The sequence below is a fragment of the Hyla sarda genome, chromosome 1 (assembly GCF_029499605.1).
Source record: "Hyla sarda isolate aHylSar1 chromosome 1, aHylSar1.hap1, whole genome shotgun sequence".
NCBI lineage: Eukaryota > Metazoa > Chordata > Amphibia > Anura > Hylidae > Hyla > Hyla sarda.
Window position 1 is genome coordinate 449,343,810 of NC_079189.1, and position 22,340 is coordinate 449,366,149.

The window sequence follows — 22,340 nt, forward strand, 5'->3', positions numbered from 1 at the left end:
CGCTCTGCTAAGTGTCCCTGACCCGTCCCCCGGCATCACTTACCCGTCCGAGCGGTGTCCCGAGCGGTCCCGGCGGTCCCGGCGTCCTCCATGCGGTCCCGGCGGCGCTGCGTCCCGGAGGTGAGTTTCCGGCAGCAGTGCGGCATCTTCATTGGCAGCAGTGAGATCGCCGTAAAGCGATCTCACTGCTGCCTCTGGGAGTTTCAAAACTGCAACTCCCAGCATGCCCAGACAGCCTTTGGCTTTCTGGGCATGCTGGGAGTTGTAGTTTTGCAACATCTGGAGGTCCTCAGTTTGGAGACCACTGTATAATGGTCTCCAATCTGTGCTCTTCCAGATGTTGCAAAACTACAACTCCCAGCATGCTCAGTCTGTCCAGGCATGCTGGGAGTTGTAGTTCTCTAACATCTGGAAGAGCACAGATTGGAGACCATTATACAGTGGTCTCCAAACTGTGGACCTCCAGATGTTGCAAAACTACAACTCCCAGCATGCCCAGACTGCCCAAGCATGCTGGAAGTTGTAGTTCGGCAACATCTGATTCTTCAGATATTGCCGAACTACAACTTCCAGCATGCCTGGGCAGTCTGGGCATGCTGGGAGTTGTAGTTTTGCAACAACTGGAGACACACTAGTTGGGAAACATTGTCCGTTTCCTAACTCAGTGCCTCCAGCTGTTGCAAAACTATAACTCCCAGCATGCACTGACAGACCATGCATGCTGGGAGTTGTAGTTTTGCAACAGCTGGAGGCACACTGGTTTGGAAACACTAAGTTTGGTTGCAAAACACTTGAAAGTTTATTACTTAACTTAGTGTTTCCAAACCAGTGTGCCTCCAGCTGTTGCAAAACTACAACTCCCAGCATGCACGGACCGCCAAAGGGCATGCTCGGAGTTTGCAACAGCTGGATGTTTGCCCCCTCCCCCCAATGTGAATGTACAGGGTACACTCACATGGGCGGAGGTTTACAGTGAGTGCTGCAAGTTTGAGATGGCGCAAATTTTGCGCTGCAGCTCAAACTCCCAGTGGCAAACTTGCTGTGAACCTCTGACCATGTGACTGTACCCTAAAAACACTACACTACACTGACACTAACCTAAAATAAAAAGTAAAAAACACTACATATACACATACCCCTACACAGTCCCCCTCCCCCCAAAAAAATGAAAAACGTCTGGTACGCTACTGTTTCCAAAACGGAGCCTCCAGCTGTTGCAAAATAATAACTCCCAGTATTGCCGGACAGCCATTGACTGTCCAGGCATGCTGGGAGTTTTGCAACAGCTGGAGGCACCCTGTTTGGGAATCACTGGCGTAGAATACCCTTATGTCCACCCCTATGCAAATCCCTAATTCAGGCCTCAAATGCGCATGGCGCTCTCTCACTTTGGAGCCCTGTCGTATTTCAGGGCAACAGTTTTGGGACACATATGGGGTATCGCCGTACTCGGGAGAAATTGCCTTACAAATTTTGGGGGGCTTTTTCTTCTTTAACCCCTTATGAAAAGGTGAAGTTGGGGTCTACACCAGCATGTTAGTGTAAAAAAATAAATGTTTTACACTGACATGCTGGTGTTGCCCTATACTTTTCATTTTCACAAGAGGTAAAAGGGAAAAAAGACCCTCTAAATTTGTAACGCAATTTCTCCTGAGTACGGAGATACCCCATATGTGGGTGCAAAGTGCTCTGAGGGCGCACAACAAGGCCCAGAAGGGAGAGTGCACAATGTACATTTGAGGCGATTTGCACAGGGGTGGCTGATTGTTACAGCAGTTCTGACAAACGCAAAACAATAAATATCCATATGTGACCCCATTTTGGAAACTACACCCCTCACGGAATGTAATAAGGGGTGCAGTGAGCATTTACACCCCACTGATGTATGACAGATTTTTGGAACATTGGTCTGTGAAAATGAAAAATAAAATTTTTGATTTGCACAATCCACCGTTTCAAATATCTGTCAAACGCCAGTGGGGTGTAAATGCTCACTGCACCCCTTATTAAATTTCATGAGGGGTATAGTTTCCAAAATGGGGTCACATGTGGGGGGGTCCACTGTTCTGGCACCATAGGGGCTTCCTAAATGGGACATGCCCCCCAAAAACCCTTTCAGAAAAACTCACTCTCCAAAATCCCATTGTCGCTCCTTCCCTTCTGAGCCCTCTACTGCGCCCGCCGAACATTTTACATACGCATATGAGGTATTTCCTTACTCGAGAGAAATTGGGTTACAAATTTTAGGGTGATTTCTCTCCTTTTACCCCTTGTAAAAATTCAAAAATTGGGTCTACAAGAAAATGCGAGTGTAAAAAATGAAGATTTTGAATTTTCTCCTTCACTTTGCTGCTATTCCTGTGAAACACCTAAAGGGTTAAAACACTTACTGAATGTCATTTTGAATACTTTGGGGGATGCAGTTTTTATAATGGGGTCATTTATGGGATATTTCTAATATGAAGACCCTTAAAATCCACTTCCAACCTGAACTGGTCCCTGAAAAATTACGATTTTGAAAATCTTGAGAAAAATTGGAAAATTGCTGCGGAACTTTGAAGCCCTCTGGTGTCCTCCAAAAGTAAAAACTTGTTAATTTTTTGATGCAAACACAAAGTAGACATATTGTATATGTGAATCAATATGTAATTTATTTGGAATATCCATTTTCCTTTCAAGAAGAGACTTTCAAAGTTAGAAAAATGCTAAATTTTCAAAATTTTCATGACATTTTTAGATTTTTTACCAAGAAAGGATGCAAATATCAGTGAAATTTTACCAATAACATAAAGTAGAATATGTCACGAAAAAACAATCTCGGAATCAGAATGATAAGTAAAAGCATTCCAGAGTTATTAATGTTTAAAGTGACAGTGGTCAGATTTTCAAAAAATGCCCAGGTCCTGAAGGTGAAAATGGGCTGGGTCATGAAGGGGTTAAGTAAGATTGTCATCAGTGTCACCTGTACTACAAGCCTGAGATTATATCACTTTTGTAGACACAAGGACAATGAATGCAACTCTCCAGATTTTATCTCTTATACTCATTTGAGTCTGACTCGGAGGGGATTTGGGTGATAATATAATAAATAATGAATTTCTTTTCTATAACATGCTGTATTACTATATGCGGCAGTGTAGATGCTCTTTAAATTCAATTGTAAGCAGCGCTCCTGTAATAAAGTTCTACCAGTTTTCTATGCATCTTATGATTTGACTGACTAATGTCTTATTTTACCAGCTTGTAATCATATTATTATTATTCAGGTCACACTTTGGCATTTCCATTTGGATCACTGTGCATCTGGCATTTCGAAATGGCAACATTTGTATAGTTCCCAATCCTAGGAAACGTCAACAAGGTTTAGAACTATGTTTGACAGCCAGTCAAAAGTATGTGTTACTTCTATGCTATACTTTATTATAATACCATTTTATGCCATTAATTCCCTAGTTTATAAAGCATCTGTCTCTATAACACATCCCTGAAATGGCTGCATAGTAAACTTTATGAGCCAATTCAATTTTTAATAACCAAATCACAGAAAAGGTTTTTTTTTTATTTATTTCTGCATTCCGTAACATTTCTATTTTCAAAGGTGTTTCTTATTCTACTAAATGAAATCTGAGCGTGTCTGGGAAGAAATGCACGTACTGTAGGTGATTGCCTTAAATGGTGCACTCTCTTTCTCTTTTACAGAGCTAGAGAGTGAGAAAGAATTAAAGAAAAGGACATTATTATACAGCCATTTCATCTGCCAAGTTTAAGACTCCGCCATTGCTCAGGGAAGGAGTAGCTATTTCTTTCTTATCTGGTTGTGACCTTTTTTGTATCAGGATGTGCTACTTACTTTATACAGTTACCTTTTGGTTCTTTGTATGATCTTTTTATGTCTACAATCAAATAACATGTTGAACTTGATGGACGTATGTCTATTTAAAAAAAAATACTAACTATGTCACTTGTTAGTCACTGGTTTTATGGAGACTGAGGTTTATTTGATAACTTGATTCCAACTCTTTTTTCACGGGTTTTGCGCCAAAATTGTGTCACACGTTCCATGCAACACATTTTGCGACCCAAAAAACCCCCAAACCCTCCATTTTACAAGAAATATCCAAAAAGGGGGCATGATCATGGGAGAAAGTGGGCGTGGTTTCAACAAAACGGGCGTGTCCCCGACAGTTTTGAAAAATCCCAACATATTTACTAAGGTTTCCACAGAAAATGTGCTGGATTTGAGCTGAGGAAAAACCTGACAGATCAGAACAGTGGTAAAAAAGCAAAAGGTAGGGAAAAGTGCAAAATGTAGGGAAACCTTAGTAAATACCTTGGGAAAATACCTGTCGGAAATTAAAACCCACAAAGAAAACTACACCCACTCTTAGTAAATAAAACCCACTCTGTTTTAGTAAAATAATTGTATTCCACAAAAAATGCTTGTGTAGCCCAGGCCTAATTGACAAGTGGACATAACTATTCCCCTTTTCAAGAGGATGTGTCCTTATAAGGCTAAGTTTCTACTTGTTTATTTTATTTATTTAAAAATGCCAAGAAAAACGCCAGTTCTGCCGCATGGTGGTTTTTGGCCAAAAAAACGCTGCGGGCAGATGTTATCTGTAAATCAATGAGAAATTTCAAAAATCTTATTCCACTTGGCGTGTTTCACTTTGGCGTTTTTTTTAATCCTTTTGGTGTTTTTTCAGTCTTTTTTGGCGTTTTTCAGCTCCTTGGTGGTTTTCCAAAATCGCAGCATGTTGAGCCACTGACAAAATTTTTAGTCAAAATTGTGGCGTTTTTCTCCCATAGAAATCTATGGAAGTGAAAAAAGTCAAGAAAAACTTTTTTAATAAAATGTTGTAGGGTACCATTAAAAAAAAATAAAAAAGATAAAGTAGTGAAGGAAAAAATTGTATCTAACAAAATTGATCTTTTTTATTACAACATTTTTATTCATTTTTAAACAGGAATCAATTTATGTGTGTGGGCAGGGACCTAAAAATGTAGCCAACAATAATAAAAATGTAGTGTGTGTGTTTTTCACTTTTTTTCTTTATTTTTTACATTTTTTTAAGTAACACCACTATTCCCAGCATGGAATCCACTGTTCCATGATGGGAGTAGTAGTACCTGTACTAATTGACAGATCGCCCGTTGCGATCCTCCTGTATAATTTATACATGCGGCTGGCCGCTCTTCTATGGTCCCTTGCATAGTGTACATAAACACCTATTCATATTTCCTGCAGAGAGCTGTGATTGGCCAGATGATTCCAGCCAATCACAACTCTCTGTGGGAAATAGGAATATGTGTATATATACGTCAGTGCAGGGGCCATAGAAGAGCGGCCGCTGCATCTATACATTATATAGGAGGATCGCAGCGGGTGTCAGGAGTGATACCCGCTGTGATGTTTCCTTAACTGCAGGTACTACTACTCCCAACATGGAGCACACTCTGCTCAATGCTGGGAGCTGTAGTACCTGCATTAATAGACAGATCGCAACAGGTGTCAGAAGTTACACTCGCTGCGATCTGTCTATTAATGCAGGTACTACAGCTCCCAGCATGGAACAGAGTGTGCTCCATGTTGGGAGTAGTAGTACTTGCAGTGAAGGACACATCACAGCGGATGTCACTACTGACACCCGCTGCGATCGTACTATCTATAGCAGAGATTGAGCGGCTTTCTCCTGCGCTCGCAACTCTGCACTATACTCCATCCGGCCACTCACTCATTCATATTTCCCTCAGGGCGGTGATTGGCTGCCACCATCCAGCCAATCACCACTCTTGGTGAAAAATATGAATGAGTGATGTTCTCTTCACATTACTGGCCGGAGTATAGTGCAGAGATGTGAACGCTGTATAGAGCAGCTCCACATCTCTGCTATACTATGGACGATCGCATTGGGTGTCAGACTGACACCCGGGGTGTTATGTCTATTAGTACGGGTACTACTACTTCCATAATGGAACAGTCTTTCCATGCTGGGAGTAGTAGTACTACCCAAAAAATTGCCAGATGGTTGCAGCCAATCACAGCTCTCAGAGGGAAATATGAATCAGTGATGTTCTATTCACATCACTGGCCGTGTAGTGCAGAGATGTGTAGAGCAGGAGAAAGCCGCTCCACATCTATGCAATAGATATGATGATCACAGCAGGTGTCAGGAGTGATACCTGCTGTGATCTGTCCTTAACTGTAGGTTGGGAGCTATAGTACCTGCATTAATAGACATATCGCAGTGAGTGTAACTTCTGACACCTGTTGCGATTTGTCTATTAATGCAGGTACTACAGCTCCCAGCATTGAGCAGAGTGTGCTCCATGTTGGGAGTAGTAGTACCTGCAGTTAATGAAAGATCACAGCGAATGTCACTCCTGACACCCGCTGTGATCGTCCTGCATAATGTATAGATGCGGCTGGTCGCTCTTCTATGGTCCCCTGCACTGACGTATATATACACATATTCCTATTTCCCACAGAGAGTTGTGATTGGCTGGAACCATCAGGCCAATCACAACTCTCTGCGGGAAATATGAATAGGTGTATATATACGGCAGTGCAGGGGACCATAGAAGAATGGCCAGCCAGATCTATAAATTATACAGAAAGATCGCAACGGAACCCGGGCGATCTGTCAATTAGTACAGGAACTACTACTACTGGGAGTAGTAGTACCAACTAAAAAATTTGGAAAAAAAGTGAAAAACACACACACACACTACATTTTTATCATTGTCGGCTATATTTTTAGTTTCCTGCCAGCCCACATAAATTGATCCCTGTTTAAAAATTAATAAAAATATTTGTTATAAAAAAGATAAATTTAGTTAAATACAATTTTTTCCATCACTACTATATCTTTTTTTATTACTTTTTTTTAATGGTACCCTACGAAATTTTATTAAAAAAGGTATCTCCATCACTTTTTTGGATCGCTAAAGAGAATAAAAAAGGCCATAAGCTCAACATGTTGCAATTTTGCAAAACCGCCAAAGAGCTGAAAAACACCAAAAAAAAGAGTGAAAAAAAAGGATTAAAAAAAAAAAACGCCAAACTGAAAAACGCCAAGTGGAAAAAGAATTTAGCAATTTGTCATTCATTTACAGCTAACATCTGGCCGCAGCGTTTTTTGGCCCAAAAAAACGCCATGCGGCAGAATTGGCGTTTTTATTGGCGTTTTTCCCCCCAAAAAAACCTTTTTCCAACCTAACTGATTGATACTCTCAGCGATGATCGTTGTCATCACGTCGCCGCGCACGCTGTCCCGTCATCCCATAGGAGCATCGTGCACAGCGACATGAACACAGCGATGAAGAGAGACGATCCCAGGCAGCAGAGACAGTCCGGAGCAGCGGGGACACCCCGGGGACGTGGCTACAGCAATGGAGGGCGACATCCAGGGCAGCGGTGACGGTCCGGAGTGGCAGGGACAGGTGAGTATAACTTCCTATACTTTTCATTGCACGGATCCTTTAATATACGATGGTTTCAACTAACGATTTTTCATTTGGAACTAATTACCATCATATGTTGAGGGACCACTGTATATAGCTATCTATAGATACTGTATATATACTGTATACTGCCCAAAGGGGCTATAGGAGCAGGGAGTCCTCTCAGTCTGGTGACAGGATTCCCGGCTCCTGTACAGTATAAACGGGTACACTATGCACCCCTGTACACTATACGGCCGGGGGAGGTGAGCAGTGATGCTATACATCATCCCAAAATGCAGGAAAAAGCTGTGGTAGTTTTTTTGGCATTTTTGCTGGCGTTTGTTTAGGTGGTAAAAAAAAAAAACAAGTAGAAATCTAGTCTAAGAGCTATCCAATGGTGTCCTGAGCTCTTAGAAATGAATAGAGTTAATAGTTCTCTTTTAAAATGTAAATTAGTTTTAAGTGCCCAGGGGGCCTTTTCCAGCATGGAAAGAGTGAAGGGCAGACAGCCAATCTCCCCTTATTTACAGCCTCAGTTCCACTTGCACATCCCTACCCCCTTTGATTCATAGTGGTTATGGAGAGGGTCAATAGGAGATGAGCAGGCTACTTCTGGGCTCTTGTTGTGCTGATAAACATCCCCTTGGGACTTAAAGGGGTACTCCAGTGAAAGCCTTTTTTCTTTTAAATCAACTGGTGGCAGAAAGTTAAACATATTTGTAAATTACTTCTATTAAAAAATCTTACTCCTTCCTGTACTTATTAGCTGCTGAATACTACAGAGGAAATTCTTTTCTTTTTGGAATGCTCTCTGATTACATCACGAGCACAGTTCTCTCTGCTGACGTTATTATAATAATAAAAATGCTTTATTTATTGTTGTCCTTAGTGGGATTTGAACCCAAGTCCCCAGCACTGCAAGGCAGCAGTGCTAATCACTGAGCCACCATGCTGCCCTTAGCATACATCTGCTATGCATCTGGTATGCATCTGCTATGCATGGTTGCTAAAATGGACAGAGATGTCAGCAGAGAGCACTGTGCTCGTGATGTCATCAGTGTTCCAAAAAGAAAGGAATTTCCTCTGTAGCATTCAGCAGCTAATAAGTACTGGAAGGATTAAGATTTTTTAATAGAAGTAATTTACAAATATGTTTAATTTTCTGCCACCAGTTACATAGTTACATAGTTAGTACGGTCGAAAAAAGACATATGTCCATCAAGTTCAACCAGGGAATTAAGGGGTAGGGGTGTGGCGCGATATTGGGGAAGGGATGGGATTTTATATTTCTTCATAAGCATTAATGTTATTTTGTTTGATTTAAAAGAAAAAAGGTTTTCACCGGAGTACCCCTTTAAGGCTTATTTATATATTAAACAAAAATCCTTATGTCTTAGTACATGAAATAAAAGAGTTATGCTCAGAATCCTAAGTAAAAGCCCTGTATAGCCATGGGCGTATTTTTACCCCTACTTAGCTGCACAGTTTGAGAAATGGGGCTTACCAATATCACCTCAATGTAAATTTTTTTGTGAATTTGCAATTGTATTAACATGGTCATGGCAAAGCAGTCTGGAAATGGAGAGGTTAACAGCTGAGAAAACATATAATAAAATCAGTAAAGAGAAAGTACCACAGCTGTGCTGCGCACGGATCCCAGTTCTGGTGCGGGAGCAGTCATATAGTAAACATGGTAATAACAGTATATCTAGCTATAATTAGAGTGATACATCATTGCTGAGACTTGTTTATAAGGTGTCTCACTAAGCCCATAACTTACATAAATACCTTCAAAAGACTTAATAAAGATTGTATTAATGATATCATTTATTTTGTTCTTTTCCAGGGGCAGGCTCAATTTACCAAACAGATTTACCTGTCCAGTTGCGTCAAACAAGGCCTTTATTAGAACAACCCGGTCTGCGTATGTTAGACGTTGGCTGGACGTTGCTGAAAGCATGTGGACTTTGTATTGATTGAAATCAACAATAAAAATGAAAGGGTGAATTCATGAAATACCGGGCTCTTTAGCCTATTTGCACAAAGAGGAAGCTTTGCTGGCATTACTCTAGCATCAAACATGGCACCACAGCAACATCATAAAGCATAATTCTCACTGAAAACGGGTCTTAGGCTGCATTCACATCATGTTTTGTCCCCACGACAGCTGGGTCCAGCTGGAAAATTTCAAAACCGGGCACTCCCGTATCCCATCCAGGACCAGTGCCAAATTTCATCCACTCAAATGAGCCAACCGGAGTCAGATAGTGGCTCCGGTTGGCAAATTTTTGCCCCGTATCCGGTTTTGTGAGCGGACTTAAAACCATAGGCAGCCGTAGGGACAAAATGTGATGTAAATGCATTCTACCTCTAAACTCCCCTTTAATCCCACATGATCCCTTGTGAATGTACATGAGTGCAGTGGGGTGATATGGAGCAGCTTATGAGCTGATCACACTCCATATTCTGCAGGTGTACATTACATTTGCCCCTCCCCAGCAGCCTCTAGGATAAGACTTCAATCTGAGCCCTAAAGTTTAACCCCCTAGATGGCACCTTCAATAGTGATTGCGGCATCTAGGTGGTTATTTGACAGGTGCCAACCAGGAGGTTGATCAGGCAGCCTTATCCCAATAAAATATCATAAGAACCAAGAGACATGGTACAAAAGCAGTGACTGGGTAGTGTCAGAACAGCAGCAGAGCATGAAAGGTGAATATAGCTGTTTTTTTATTTTTACTGCATCCGGGAGTATTAGCTAAAAATACCTCCCAGCCCGGGAAACTGCTTTAGGGTCTATTCACACATTCATAATCCTGCACAAATTTGATGCACACCATTTAAAGCTGCAGATTTTATGCAGCAAATTTCAATGTAAACTAAATGACCAAAGGCAGCTTCAAATATGTGCAGGGTACTGTGTATGAATACAATCTTAATAATAATTCCCAATATATTTACAAGCAGAACAAAAACCAGTAGTCCAGGCAATGACCTACAAGTTGCTGGGCAGCAGTGCGGAGCTGCAGTGCCCAGGATGGGGAGGGCAGAGACAGGAAGGAAGCAGCCAATGGGTTCACACATAGTATTTTGGTCAGTATTCGGTCCTCATTCCAAAACCAGGAGAAGAACCAACATAAAGACACCTGTTTTGTGTTTTCGACTCATTCATGGTTTCGGCTAAAATACTGATGTACAATACAGTCATACAATTACATCCCTGTGAATCCAGCTTTTGCTGCATGACTTACATTTTGAGCACATTAAAAGGGGTACTCCAGTGGAATTTTTTTTTTTTTCAAATCAACTGTTTCTAGAAAGTTAAACAGATTTGTAAATTACTTCTATAAAAAAAACGTAATCCTTCCAGTATTTATCAGCTGCTGTATGCTCCCTAGGAAGTTTTTTCCTTTTTGAATTTCCTTTCTGTCTGACCACAGGGCTCTCTGCTGACACCTCTGTCCGTGTCAGGAACTGTCCAGAGTAGGAGCAAATCCCCATAGCAAACCTCTCCTGCTCCGGACAGTTCCTGACTTGGACAGAAGTGTCAGCAGAGAGCACTGTGGTCAAACTAAAAAGAAAAACTCAACTTCCTCTGTAGTATACAGCAGCTGATAATTACTGAAAGGATTAAGATTAAGTCATTTACAAATCTGTTTAACTTTCTGGCACCAGTTGATTTGAAAAAAATATATATTGTTTTCCACCGGAGTACCCTTTTAAATGATAAGAACACTTCAATTGGAAAATATATTCATGTTGATCTGTTTTCCTCTTTGTAATGAGTTCTAAATTTAGTTGGTGAAGAGTAAATGAAGAGATTATTGGCTTTTTCTATAGCACAGGGATTGCATTAAAAATAATGATAAATCATGAACAGCTCCTAAAAGAAATGTGGAATTTCTATAACCAGGGTCTATAAACTTCAAGCTTGAACCTCACCCAATATAAACAAAATGTTATTTCACAGCCCTTCCCAAAATCTTATTAAACGCTTAATAAGAAATTCCAGCAATTTAACCCTTGCATAAATAAAAGATAAGATCGCTTTCTATACATTACAGCAGTGGTCCCCAATCCGTGGCTCTCCAGCTGTTGTGAAACCACAATTCCCAGAATGCCTATGAATGCTGATAAAACATTAGCCACCACATCAGATCTTTTTTTTAACATGATGTTTAATTCATTACTTACCAATATGTGTGTTAGCTGAATTGTAATAAGTGGTGACCCAGATAGGTTTGGACACAGATATGGAGGTGGCTCTACCTTCAAAGAGATGATGTAACTGGCTGCTGAAATCATATGATCCTTGAATTGAGTGGCCTCTGCAATTCTTAAAGAAAAAAAAAAAGGTTGTTATTCTAGATCCTTGAAAGTGACCCTTAGGGTTTCTGCCCACTGAAGAGCCCTCTGCATGGAGCTGGCATGGCAGCTATACAGCCTACAGGCACTGCTGTACTGATTATGTTGGACTATATGTGTGTAAACGCTGTATATCTCCATATTAAACTATAGTAGAGGGCTCATGGACCCCTATGGAGGCATTATTATGGCTCCGTACAAAGCAGAACCACATTGCACAATAAGCCATTGTGCAAATACCCTTAGTATGCATTGGTCTAGCCCTAAAATGGTGGCTTGATCATCTTATACACAAACTAACAACATCTAAGTACAAAATACATGTACATTTTCATGTTTATGCATTACCTTTATACTAAATGCTTTTTGTTATACACTGTTGTACTGTATATACATATGAGTTATCCTATCATTAAAAAGTATCCCCTATAAATGAGAGAAAACATAACTAGCTGTGCTCGTGATGTCAGCAGAGAGCACTGTGTTCCAAAAATAAACAAATTTTCTCTGTGGTATTCAGCAGCTAATAAGTACTGGAAGGATTAAGATTTTTTAATAGAAGTAATTTACAAATCTGTTTAACTTTCTGGCACCAGTTGCTTAAAAAAAAAAATAGAATAAAAGCTTCCCCAGAGTACCCCTTTAAGCTATGGTGCTAGTGTGAACAGAGCTTTATCTGCATCACTACTTCTGCTTCTAAAACCCTACTCACAGTAAGCCCATAGAAACAAAAACAGTCATTTTTCTACTTTGAATTACCATAATTTGATATTACAACATTCTGAGCAAAGAAAAAAAGGCAGCTAAAAACATTATATGAGAGCAATGGAAAATAAAACAATATAAAAACACAACCCCGTAAGTTCATCTTCACAATGTACAGAGATGGGCATAATACCACTTTGCAGGTCCTGGCTTTAGAATAGTCAAAAGACAAAAACATATCTGAACAGTGAAATATTGTCAGAATTGATTTCATCCCATTACTCAGATATTGTAGTCATGACAACAAAAGCCATTTCAGGATCTGCAGAACATGTACATTGACTTCAGTCGTAACCAAACAATGGCCATTATAAGGCTCAAATCATACAGTGGGAAATGTATGAAGGTTTTATGCCTAATGTTTAGACATAGAAAAGTCACAGTTCTTTCGTTTGCACCACTAAAAGTGTGCGACTTTTTGCCCTTTTACACCAGTCACGCCTGTTGTTTTCAAAGTGGGAAGGACTTAAAAAAGGGGGTGTGGCCTAACCTCACACCTAATTTATCACAATATACACCAGCTAGCTAGCGACAATTGTACAATTAGTGATTCATTAAGAGGCTATAGCTAAATTCAACAGCCAATGGAATATTACTAGAGATTGGCAAGTGGAGTTTCATTCTCAGCCAATTCCTCCCTACAGTGTATATTGTAATGTTAACATAGATACGTAACTACATTCCTGTACACTTAAATGATCTGAGGCAGGAATGACATAATATTTGTTTATAAACTTGGAAGGTGGAGTTGACTATACATTTCAATATAACTGGAGCTGTGGGACTCCAAAGTATATTGCTAAAAGGATATTCCTTTTGGCACATTAGTATACTATAGGATATATATATATATATTTTTTATTTCTCACCCAAGTGTCAAGGAGGTGGGCCGAGCTTCTCAAGTGCCACAACTGGGCACACTTCCTCACCTTCATCTTTTAGGCTTTCTTGACTGACATACAGAAGCCTGTACATTAAAGGGGTATTCCGGGCAAAAAACATTTTATCCCCTAGCCAAAGGATAGGGGATAAGATGTGTGATCGTGGGGGGCCCACTGCTGAGACCCCCCGCGATCTCCCTGCAGCACCCGCATTCTATGCGGGGACTGCGTCTCTAGTTTCGGAAACCTCCGGGTTTCCGGGACTGGGGACGTGATGTCACGCCACGCCCCCTCCATTCATGTCTATGGGAGGGGGCATGACGGCCATCCCGCCCCTTCGAATAGACATGAATGGAGGGGGCAGGGCGTGACGTCACATCCCCAGACCCGGAAACCTGGAGATTTCCGAAACTGGAGTTTCAGCACCTGCATAGAATGCGAGTGCTGCAGGGAGGTCGCAGGGGGTCTCAGCAGTGGGCCCCCGCGATCAGACACCTTATCCCCAGATAGGGAATAAAATATTTTTGCCCAGAATACCCCTTTAATTAAGGTGCATCTAGGAAGTTAGGGCAAGTGAGTAAGTGTGGCAGGCTGTGGCATTTTCCCCACCTCCTAGACACTTGGCTGAGAAAATACAAGCTGTTTTATAAATTTCACAGGCACCATCAGCTCCAGGAAAGGTACAGTTTGCTTTCATACTCTAACAACTAGCCAACGCTGAGTGCGCAGGAAATATAGCTGACTGATTCCTTTTAAAGGGGTTATGCAGGAATAGAAATCCAGAGATTTTTTCCAAAAACAGAACAGCACCTTTCCACCTGTTTGTGTGTGGTATTACACCTTGGCTCCATTCATTTCAATGGAACTGAGCTGCAATACCACTCACAACCTGAGGATAGGTGTGGTGCTATTTTGGAAAATAAATCAGCTCTGTTTTTCTAATCCCTTTAATTGAAGTAAAATGAAGGTAAGTAGGACTTTTCAATGCAGTTTTTTATATATCAACTGGCTCCGGAAAGTTAAACAGATTTGTAAATTACTTCTATTAAAAAATCTTAATCCTTCCAATAGTTATTAGCTTCTGAAGTTTTCTGTCTAACTGCTCAATGATGATGTCCCGTCCTGGGAGCTGTGCATGATGGGAAAATATCCCCATAGGAGCTGCACAGCTCCCGGGATTTGAGTCATCAGAAAGCAGTTAGACAGAAAACAGCAACTCAACTTCAGAAGCTAATAACTATTGGAAGGATTAAGCTTTTTTTAATAGAAGTAATTTACAAATCTGTTTAACTTTCCGGAGACAGTTGATATATAAAAAAAAAGTTTTGGCCTGGAATACCCCTTTAAGCTCTACCTATGTCTAGTTCTGCTTTTTATTCTTTTTATGGGGTACACACCACACTTGGCCATAGGTAAACCTAGCCTCTGCAAGCTGCTTACCATTGGATGCTTATTTTATGAAATATCAATACCAACCAATGTTTCAGCTTGTAAGAGTACAGAAATCCAATTGTTACAACTAGTGTTGTCCCGTTGCTAATACATTTCCTATGGCACGGAATGGGATATTTCTGCATTTCCTTTGATAAGATGGATGATGAATTGCTTCTCGTAGCTCAGAGCCGGATCATACGATGATTCCATTTTTGGTCTCTGGATCTGTCATATGCCCACTAAAGGCAACAGAGCATGATCTCTAAGATCTGCAATCTCATCAGCACGGAAGCGAATGCAAACAAGCCAAGCTACCGCTCCGTAATATATATTTGTCACTAAGCATGCATATAAACACACATCCACTAGGGAACATGAATGAGAATGTTGAACAGCCCTCAGAAAATGAAATAATGATAAGCAAGTAATTGAAGTGTCTGAAAAACAAATTATAGATTCCCTGTGCTGTAAAGTTAGTGTTCCTGCATTGAAGAATGATATGAATGGGTTAGATGTGTTTTACATGGTGCAGAAAGCTGGATTATATATTAAAGGGGTACTCCGGTGAAAAACTTTTTTCTTTTAAATCAACTGGTGGCAGAAAGTTAAACATATTTGTAAATTACTTCTATTAAAAAAATCTTAATCCTTCCAATACTTATTAGCTGCTGAATGCTACAGAGGAAATTCCTTTCTTTTTGGAACACTGATGACATCACGAGCACAGTGCTCTCTGCTGACATATCTGTCCATTTTAGCAACCATGCATAGCAGATGAATGCTAAGGGCAGCATGGTGGCTCAGTGGTTAGCACTGCTGCCTTGCAGTGCTGGGTACTTGGGTTCAAATCTCACTAAGGACAACAATAAATAAAGTGTTATTATTATTATAATAACGTCAGCAGAGAGAACTGTGCTCGTGATGTCATCAGAGAGCATTCCAAAAAGAAAAGAATTTCCTCTGTAGTATTCAGCAGCTAATAAGTACAGGAAGGATTAAGATTTTTTAATAGAAGTCATTTATAAATATGTTTAACTTTCTGCCACCAGTTGATTTAAAAGAAAAAAGGTTTTCACCGGAGTACCCCTTTAAGAAGAGACTTCGGAGAATGCTATCCATGTGAAATACAGAGGCAAACAGTCCAGAGCTGTAATCTACCAGGTAAAAAAAAAGCATGTACAAATATATAATGGATAACAACCATGTCTCGTAAATAGGACACTGACAAAAATGATAATCTGCAGAAAGGCAGAACATTGCAGAATGCAGGGAAGAGATTGTCAATCACACATCCCAGTAATCCAGAGTGAAGTAGGGAACGGAGATTGACAATGGCGCTATTCCCTACTACTGTTAGAATGTAATAGTTTGTCCCACTTTGTTATTTGTGGTTACTTTGTTGCTAAATTGGAAACATGCTGACAGTATGTCATGGACACGAGTGGTGGAGGTTGGAAAGGAGATTTTATGGTAAGAAAGTTCCCATGGATCCTTTTAAACCTTGTTTGCACAGGCATTGACAGGGTGGCTAGTGAAAAGAATAGTCATTGAGCATCTTCACGTTTAACTTAAAGAAATATAGCACAGCAAAAATAAAAATGAAACACAACTATATACTCGGATCAGAATGGCCTATTGTTTATTCATGTGCACTACAATCTTCTTATTAGCTGTTATAGTCTATGGCCTGGTTCTCACAATACTTGTTGGTAATATTACAAAACCCCTACAGAACAAGAACCTTGTAAAAGTTCCCTATACCTACTAGAGCAGTGGTCTTCAACCTGCGGACCTCCAGATGTTGCAGAACTACAACTCCCAGCATGCCCGGACAGCCGTTGGCTGTCCGGGCATGCTGGGAGTTGTAGTTTTGCAACATCTGGAGGTCCGCAGGTTGAAGACCACTGTACTAGAGGATGGCGAAAAGCTTGGTTTATGTTAATTAATGTATCATCAACAGAAAAAACAACTTTGTTGATATTTAACACTTTAATCCACAAAATGTAATTTATTATAGAGTATTCACCAATTGTTAAAGGGGTATTCCAGGCAAAAACTTTTTTTTATATATCAACTGGCTCCGGAAAGTTAAACAGATTTGTAAATTACTTCTATTAAAAAATCTTAATCCTTCCAATAGTTATTAGCTTCTGAAGTTTTCTGTCTAATTGCTCAATGATGATGTCACGTCCCGGGAGCTGTGCATGATGGGAAAATATCCCCATAGGAGCTGGACAGCTCCCGGGACGTGAGTCATCAGAAAGCAGTTAGACAGAAAACAGCAACTCAACTTCAGAAGCTAATAACTATTGGAAGGATTAAGATTTTTTTTAATAGAAGTAATTTACAAATCTGTTTAACTTTCCGGAGCCTGTTGATCTATAAAAAAAAGTTTTTGCCTGGAATACCCCTTTAATGACATATACACAACTTAGGCTAGAATTCCACTTATTTATTTTTTTTCTGACGTTTTTGCATTTGAGTTGAAATAGCATTTTTGGCCCCTTTGGCATTTTTTTCAAAATGTGTTGGGTACCAAAAAAAAAAAAAAAGGATGGGAAAAAAATGTATTTCAGGAAATTGTTATTTTTTAGAATGAACTTTTAATTAATTTTTAATAAAGTGTGTATGTGTGTTTCATTTTTTTTTCTCAATTTTTTAAAATTTTTTTAGAAAGTACTACTACTCCCAGCATGCAACAGACTGTTCCATGATGGGAGTAGTAGTACCTGTACGAATAGACATATCATCCCGGGTGTCAGGACTGACACCAATGTGATCGTCCATAATATAGCAGAGATGCGGAGTGGCTCTATACAGCGGTCGCATCTCTGCACTATACTCCGGCCAGTGATGTGAATAGAACATCACTCATTCATATTTTCCGCCCAGAGTGGGGATTGGCCAGATGGTTGCAGCCAATCACAGCTCTCAGAGGGAAATATGAATGAGTGATGTTCTATTCACATCATTGGCCGGAGCACAGTGCAGAGATGCGGAGCGCTGTATAGAGCCGCTCCGCATCTCTGCAATAGATACGATCATAGCGGATGTCAGGAGTTATACCCGCTGTGATCTGTACTTAACTGTAGGTACTACTACTCCCATCATGGAGCATGCTGGGAGCTCCATGCTGGAAGCTTTAGTACCTGCATTAATAGACAGATCGCAGCGAGTGTAACTTCTGACACCAGTTGCAATCTGTCTATTAATGCAGGTACTACAGCTCCGAGCATTTAACAGGGTGCGCTCCATGTTGGGAGTAGTAGTACCTGCAGTTAAGGAAAGATCACAGCAGATGTCACTCCAGGCACCCGCTGTGATCCTCCTGAATAATGGATAGATGCGGCTGGCCGCTCTTCTATGGTCCCCTGCACTGCCGTATATATACACCTATTCATATTTCCCGCAGAGAGCTGTGATTGGCTGGAACCATCTGGCCAATCACAGCTCTCTGCGGGAAATATGAATAGGTGTATATATACGGCAGTGCAGGGGACTATAGAAGAGTGGCCGGCCATACTATAAATTATACAGGAGGATCGCAACAGGCCCGGGGCGATCTGTCAATTAGTACTGGTTCTACTACTCCCATCATGGAACAGTGTGTTCCATGCTAGAATTAGTAGTAGCACCACCTAAAAAATAAAGAAAAAAAAGTGAAAAACACACACACTACATTTTTATTATTGTTGGCTATATTTTTAGTGCCCTGCCCGCCCACATCAATTGATCCCTGTTTAAAAATTTATAAAAATGTTGTTATAAAAAAGATACATTTCGTTAAATACAATTTTTTTCATCACTAATGTATCTTTTTTTTTTTTTTTTATAATTTTTTGTTAATGGTACCCTACGAAATTTTATTAAAAAAGGTATCTCCATCACTTTTTTGGATCGCTAAAGTCCAAAAGATAATAAAAACCACCTGAAAAATCGCCAAAGTTAAAACCCACATGGCGCTTTTCTTGGCATTTTTTCACTCCCATAGACTTCTATGGGAGAAAAACGCCACGATTTCAGGGGAAAAAACGCCATAGGCTTAACAAGCTGCGATTTAGCAAAACCACCAAGGAGCTGAAAAACACCAAAAAAGAATGAAAAAACACCAAAAGGATAAAAAAAAAAAAAAAAAAACGCCAAACTGAAAAACGCCAAGTTGAAAAATAATTTTGGGATTTCTCATTGATTTACAGCTAACATCTGGCTGCAGCGTTTTTTGGCCGAAAAAACGCCATCCGGCAGAATTGGTGTTTCTCCCCCCCCAAAAAAACTAGTGGAATTCCAACCTTAGGTTCTAGATAAACTTATTGGGGGACATTTATCCAAGTCAGTGTAGGTACAATGATTTTATGCACAGGTTTTGATGGTGTAGTTGGAGTGTAAAAGCAACAATTTATTAAATGGTGCCTGTGATAAATATGGGGCTAATACATATTTAGGTGAAATTTCACTTCAGAACACCACTTTGTATGACGCCATTCTCTGCGACTTTGCGGTTTTTCCACCTGTGCAACTTTTGTGCGACTTTGTAAAGCTGCTGTCTACAGACAGTTTTATAAGCCAGGTCTTGGCTGGTGTATGTTTTTTGTATAATTAAGGGCTGTGTGACAAATCTGCAACTTTTTTAGAAAAATTACACGTCATAAATCGCTGACCACTGCAGAGTAAAAATGCTAAATTGTGTACCTAAGTCAGTTTAGGCAAAATCACTTGAGCAAAAAGATGCAGTTTCTGCACAAGTGCGACATTTGTGCTACAGATGTCCACAGAAAAGCCACGTACAAGCCTTGATAAATGTCCCCCTTTGATGGTTTTATATCCACTAAAGTATCAATCCACTTAAACTCTTTATAAAAAGTGTACCAGGGAGACCTTTCATGACTTTACTGACTCAATTTACAGATTCAAGGTCCTGAATAAATGGATCTGGTTGTTTAAATTTTTTCTTTATGATTGTAACGGAAAGAATATTATGAGTGGGGTTAGAAGTTTAATATTGATGTTGTTACGCCGAGCGCTCCGGGTCCCCGCTCCTCCCCGGAGCGCTCGCTACACTCTCGCTACTGCAGCGCTCCGGTCAGATCCACTGACCCGGTGCGCTGCGATTCCGCCTCCAGCCGGGATGCGATTCGCGATGCGGGTGGCGCCCGCTCGCGATGCGCACCCCGGCTCCCGTACCTGACTCGCTCTCCGTCGGTCCTGCCCGGCGCGCGCGGCCCCGCTCCCTAGGGCGCGCGCGCGCCGGGTCTCTGCGATTTAAAGGGCCACTGCGCCGCTGATTGGCGCAACTGGTTCTAATTAGTGTGTTCACCTGTGCACTCCCTATGTATACCTCACTTCCCCTGCACTCCCTCGCCGGATCTTGTTGCCATTGTGCCAGTGAAAGCGTTCCTTGTGTGTTCCTAGCCTGTGTTCCAGACCTCCTGCCGTTGCCCCTGACTACGATCCTTGCTGCCTGCCCCGACCTTCTGCTACGTCCGACCTTGCTTCTGTCTACTCCCTTGTACCGCGCCTATCTTCAGCAGTCAGAGAGGTTGAGCCGTTGCTAGTGGATACGACCTGGTCACTACCGCCGCAGCAAGACCATCCCGCTTTGCGGCGGGCTCTGGTGAATACCAGTAGTGACTTAGAACCGGTCCACTAGCACGGTCCACGCCTATCCCTCTCTGGCACAGAGGATCCACCTCCTGCCAGCCGGCATCGCGACAGTAGATCCGGCCATGGATCCCGCTGAAGTTCCTCTGCCAGTTGTCGCCGACCTCACCACGGTGGTCGCCCAGCAGTCACAACAGATAGCGCAACAAGGCCACCAGCTGTCTCAACTGACCGTGATGCTACAGCAGCTACTACCACAGCTTCAGCAATCATCTCCTCCGCCAGCTCCTGCACCTCCTCCGCAGCGAGTGGCCGCTTCAGGCCTACGACTATCCTTGCCGGATAAATTTGATGGGGACTCTAAATTTTGCCGTGGCTTTCTTTCTCAATGTTCCCTGCACTTGGAGATGATGTCGGACCAGTTTCCTACTGAAAGGTCTAAGGTGGCTTTCGTAGTCAGCCTTCTGTCTGGAAAAGCTCTGTCATGGGCCACACCGCTCTGGGACCGCAATGACCCTGTCACTGCCTCTGTACACTCCTTCTTCTCGGAAATTCGAAGTGTCTTTGAGGAAACTGCCCGAGCCTCTTCTGCTGAGACTGCCCTGTTGAACCTGGTCCAGGGTAATTCTTCCGTTGGCGAGTACGCCGTACAATTCCGTACTCTTGCTTCAGAACTATCCTGGAATAATGAGGCCCTCTGCGCGACCTTTAAAAAAGGCCTATCCAGCAACATTAAAGATGTTCTGGCCGCACGAGAAATCCCTGCTAACCTACATGAACTCATTCATCTAGCCACTCGCATTGACATGCGTTTTTCCGAAAGGCGTCAGGAGCTCCGCCAGGATATGGACTTTGTTCGCACGAGGCGTTTTTTCTCCCCGGCTCCTCTCTCCTCTGGTCCCCTGCAATCCGTTCCTGTGCCTCCCGCCGTGGAGGCTATGCAGGTCGACCGGTCTCGCCTGACACCTCAAGAGAGGACACGACGCCGCATGGAGAATCTCTGCCTGTACTGTGCCGGTACCGAACACTTCCTGAAGGATTGTCCTATCCGTCCTCCCCGCCTGGAAAGACGTACGCTGACTCCGCACAAAGGTGAGACAGTCCTTGATGTCAACTCTGCTTCTCCACGTCTTACTGTGCCTGTGCGGATATCTGCCTCTACCTTCTCCTTCTCTACTATGGCCTTCTTGGATTCCGGATCTGCAGGAAATTTTATTTTGGCCTCTCTCATCAACAGGTTCAACATCCCGGTGACCAGTCTCGCCAGACCCCTCTACATCAATTGTGTTAACAATGAAAGATTGGACTGTACCATACGTTTCCGCACGGAGCCCCTCCTAATGTGCATCGGACCTCATCACGAAAAAATTGAGTTTTTGGTCCTCCCCAATTGTACTTCCGAAATTCTCCTTGGACTACCCTGGCTTCAACACCATTCCCCAACCCTGGATTGGTCCACTGGGGAGATCAAGAGTTGGGGTACCTCTTGTTTCAAGGACTGCCTTAAACCGGTTCCCAGTACTCCTTGCCGTGACCCTGTGGTTTCCCCTGTAACCGGTCTCCCTAAGGCCTATATGGACTTTGCGGATGTATTTTGCAAAAAACAAGCTGAGACTCTACCTCCTCACAGGCCTTATGACTGTCCTATTGACCTCCTCCCGGGCACTACTCCACCCCGGGGCACAATTTATCCTCTCTCCGCCCCAGAGACTCTTGCTATGTCTGAGTACATCCAGGAAAATTTAAAAAAGGGCTTTATCCGCAAATCCTCCTCTCCTGCCGGAGCCGGATTTTTCTTTGTGTCCAAAAAAGATGGCTCCCTACGTCCTTGCATTGACTACCGCGGTCTTA

The 22,340-nt window shown here is 41.9% G+C and overlaps 1 protein-coding gene across 1 annotated transcript in view; it reads right to left on the reverse strand.

The window, feature by feature from the left end:
* Window positions 1–22,340, reverse strand: part of ADGRD1 (adhesion G protein-coupled receptor D1) — a 919,695-nt gene that overhangs the window by 736,894 nt on the left and 160,461 nt on the right. The window contains exon 15 of the mRNA XM_056533246.1: window positions 11,641–11,782. Coding sequence (XP_056389221.1) covers window positions 11,641–11,782 — 142 coding nt within the window. The remainder of the gene's footprint in view (window positions 1–11,640; window positions 11,783–22,340) is intronic.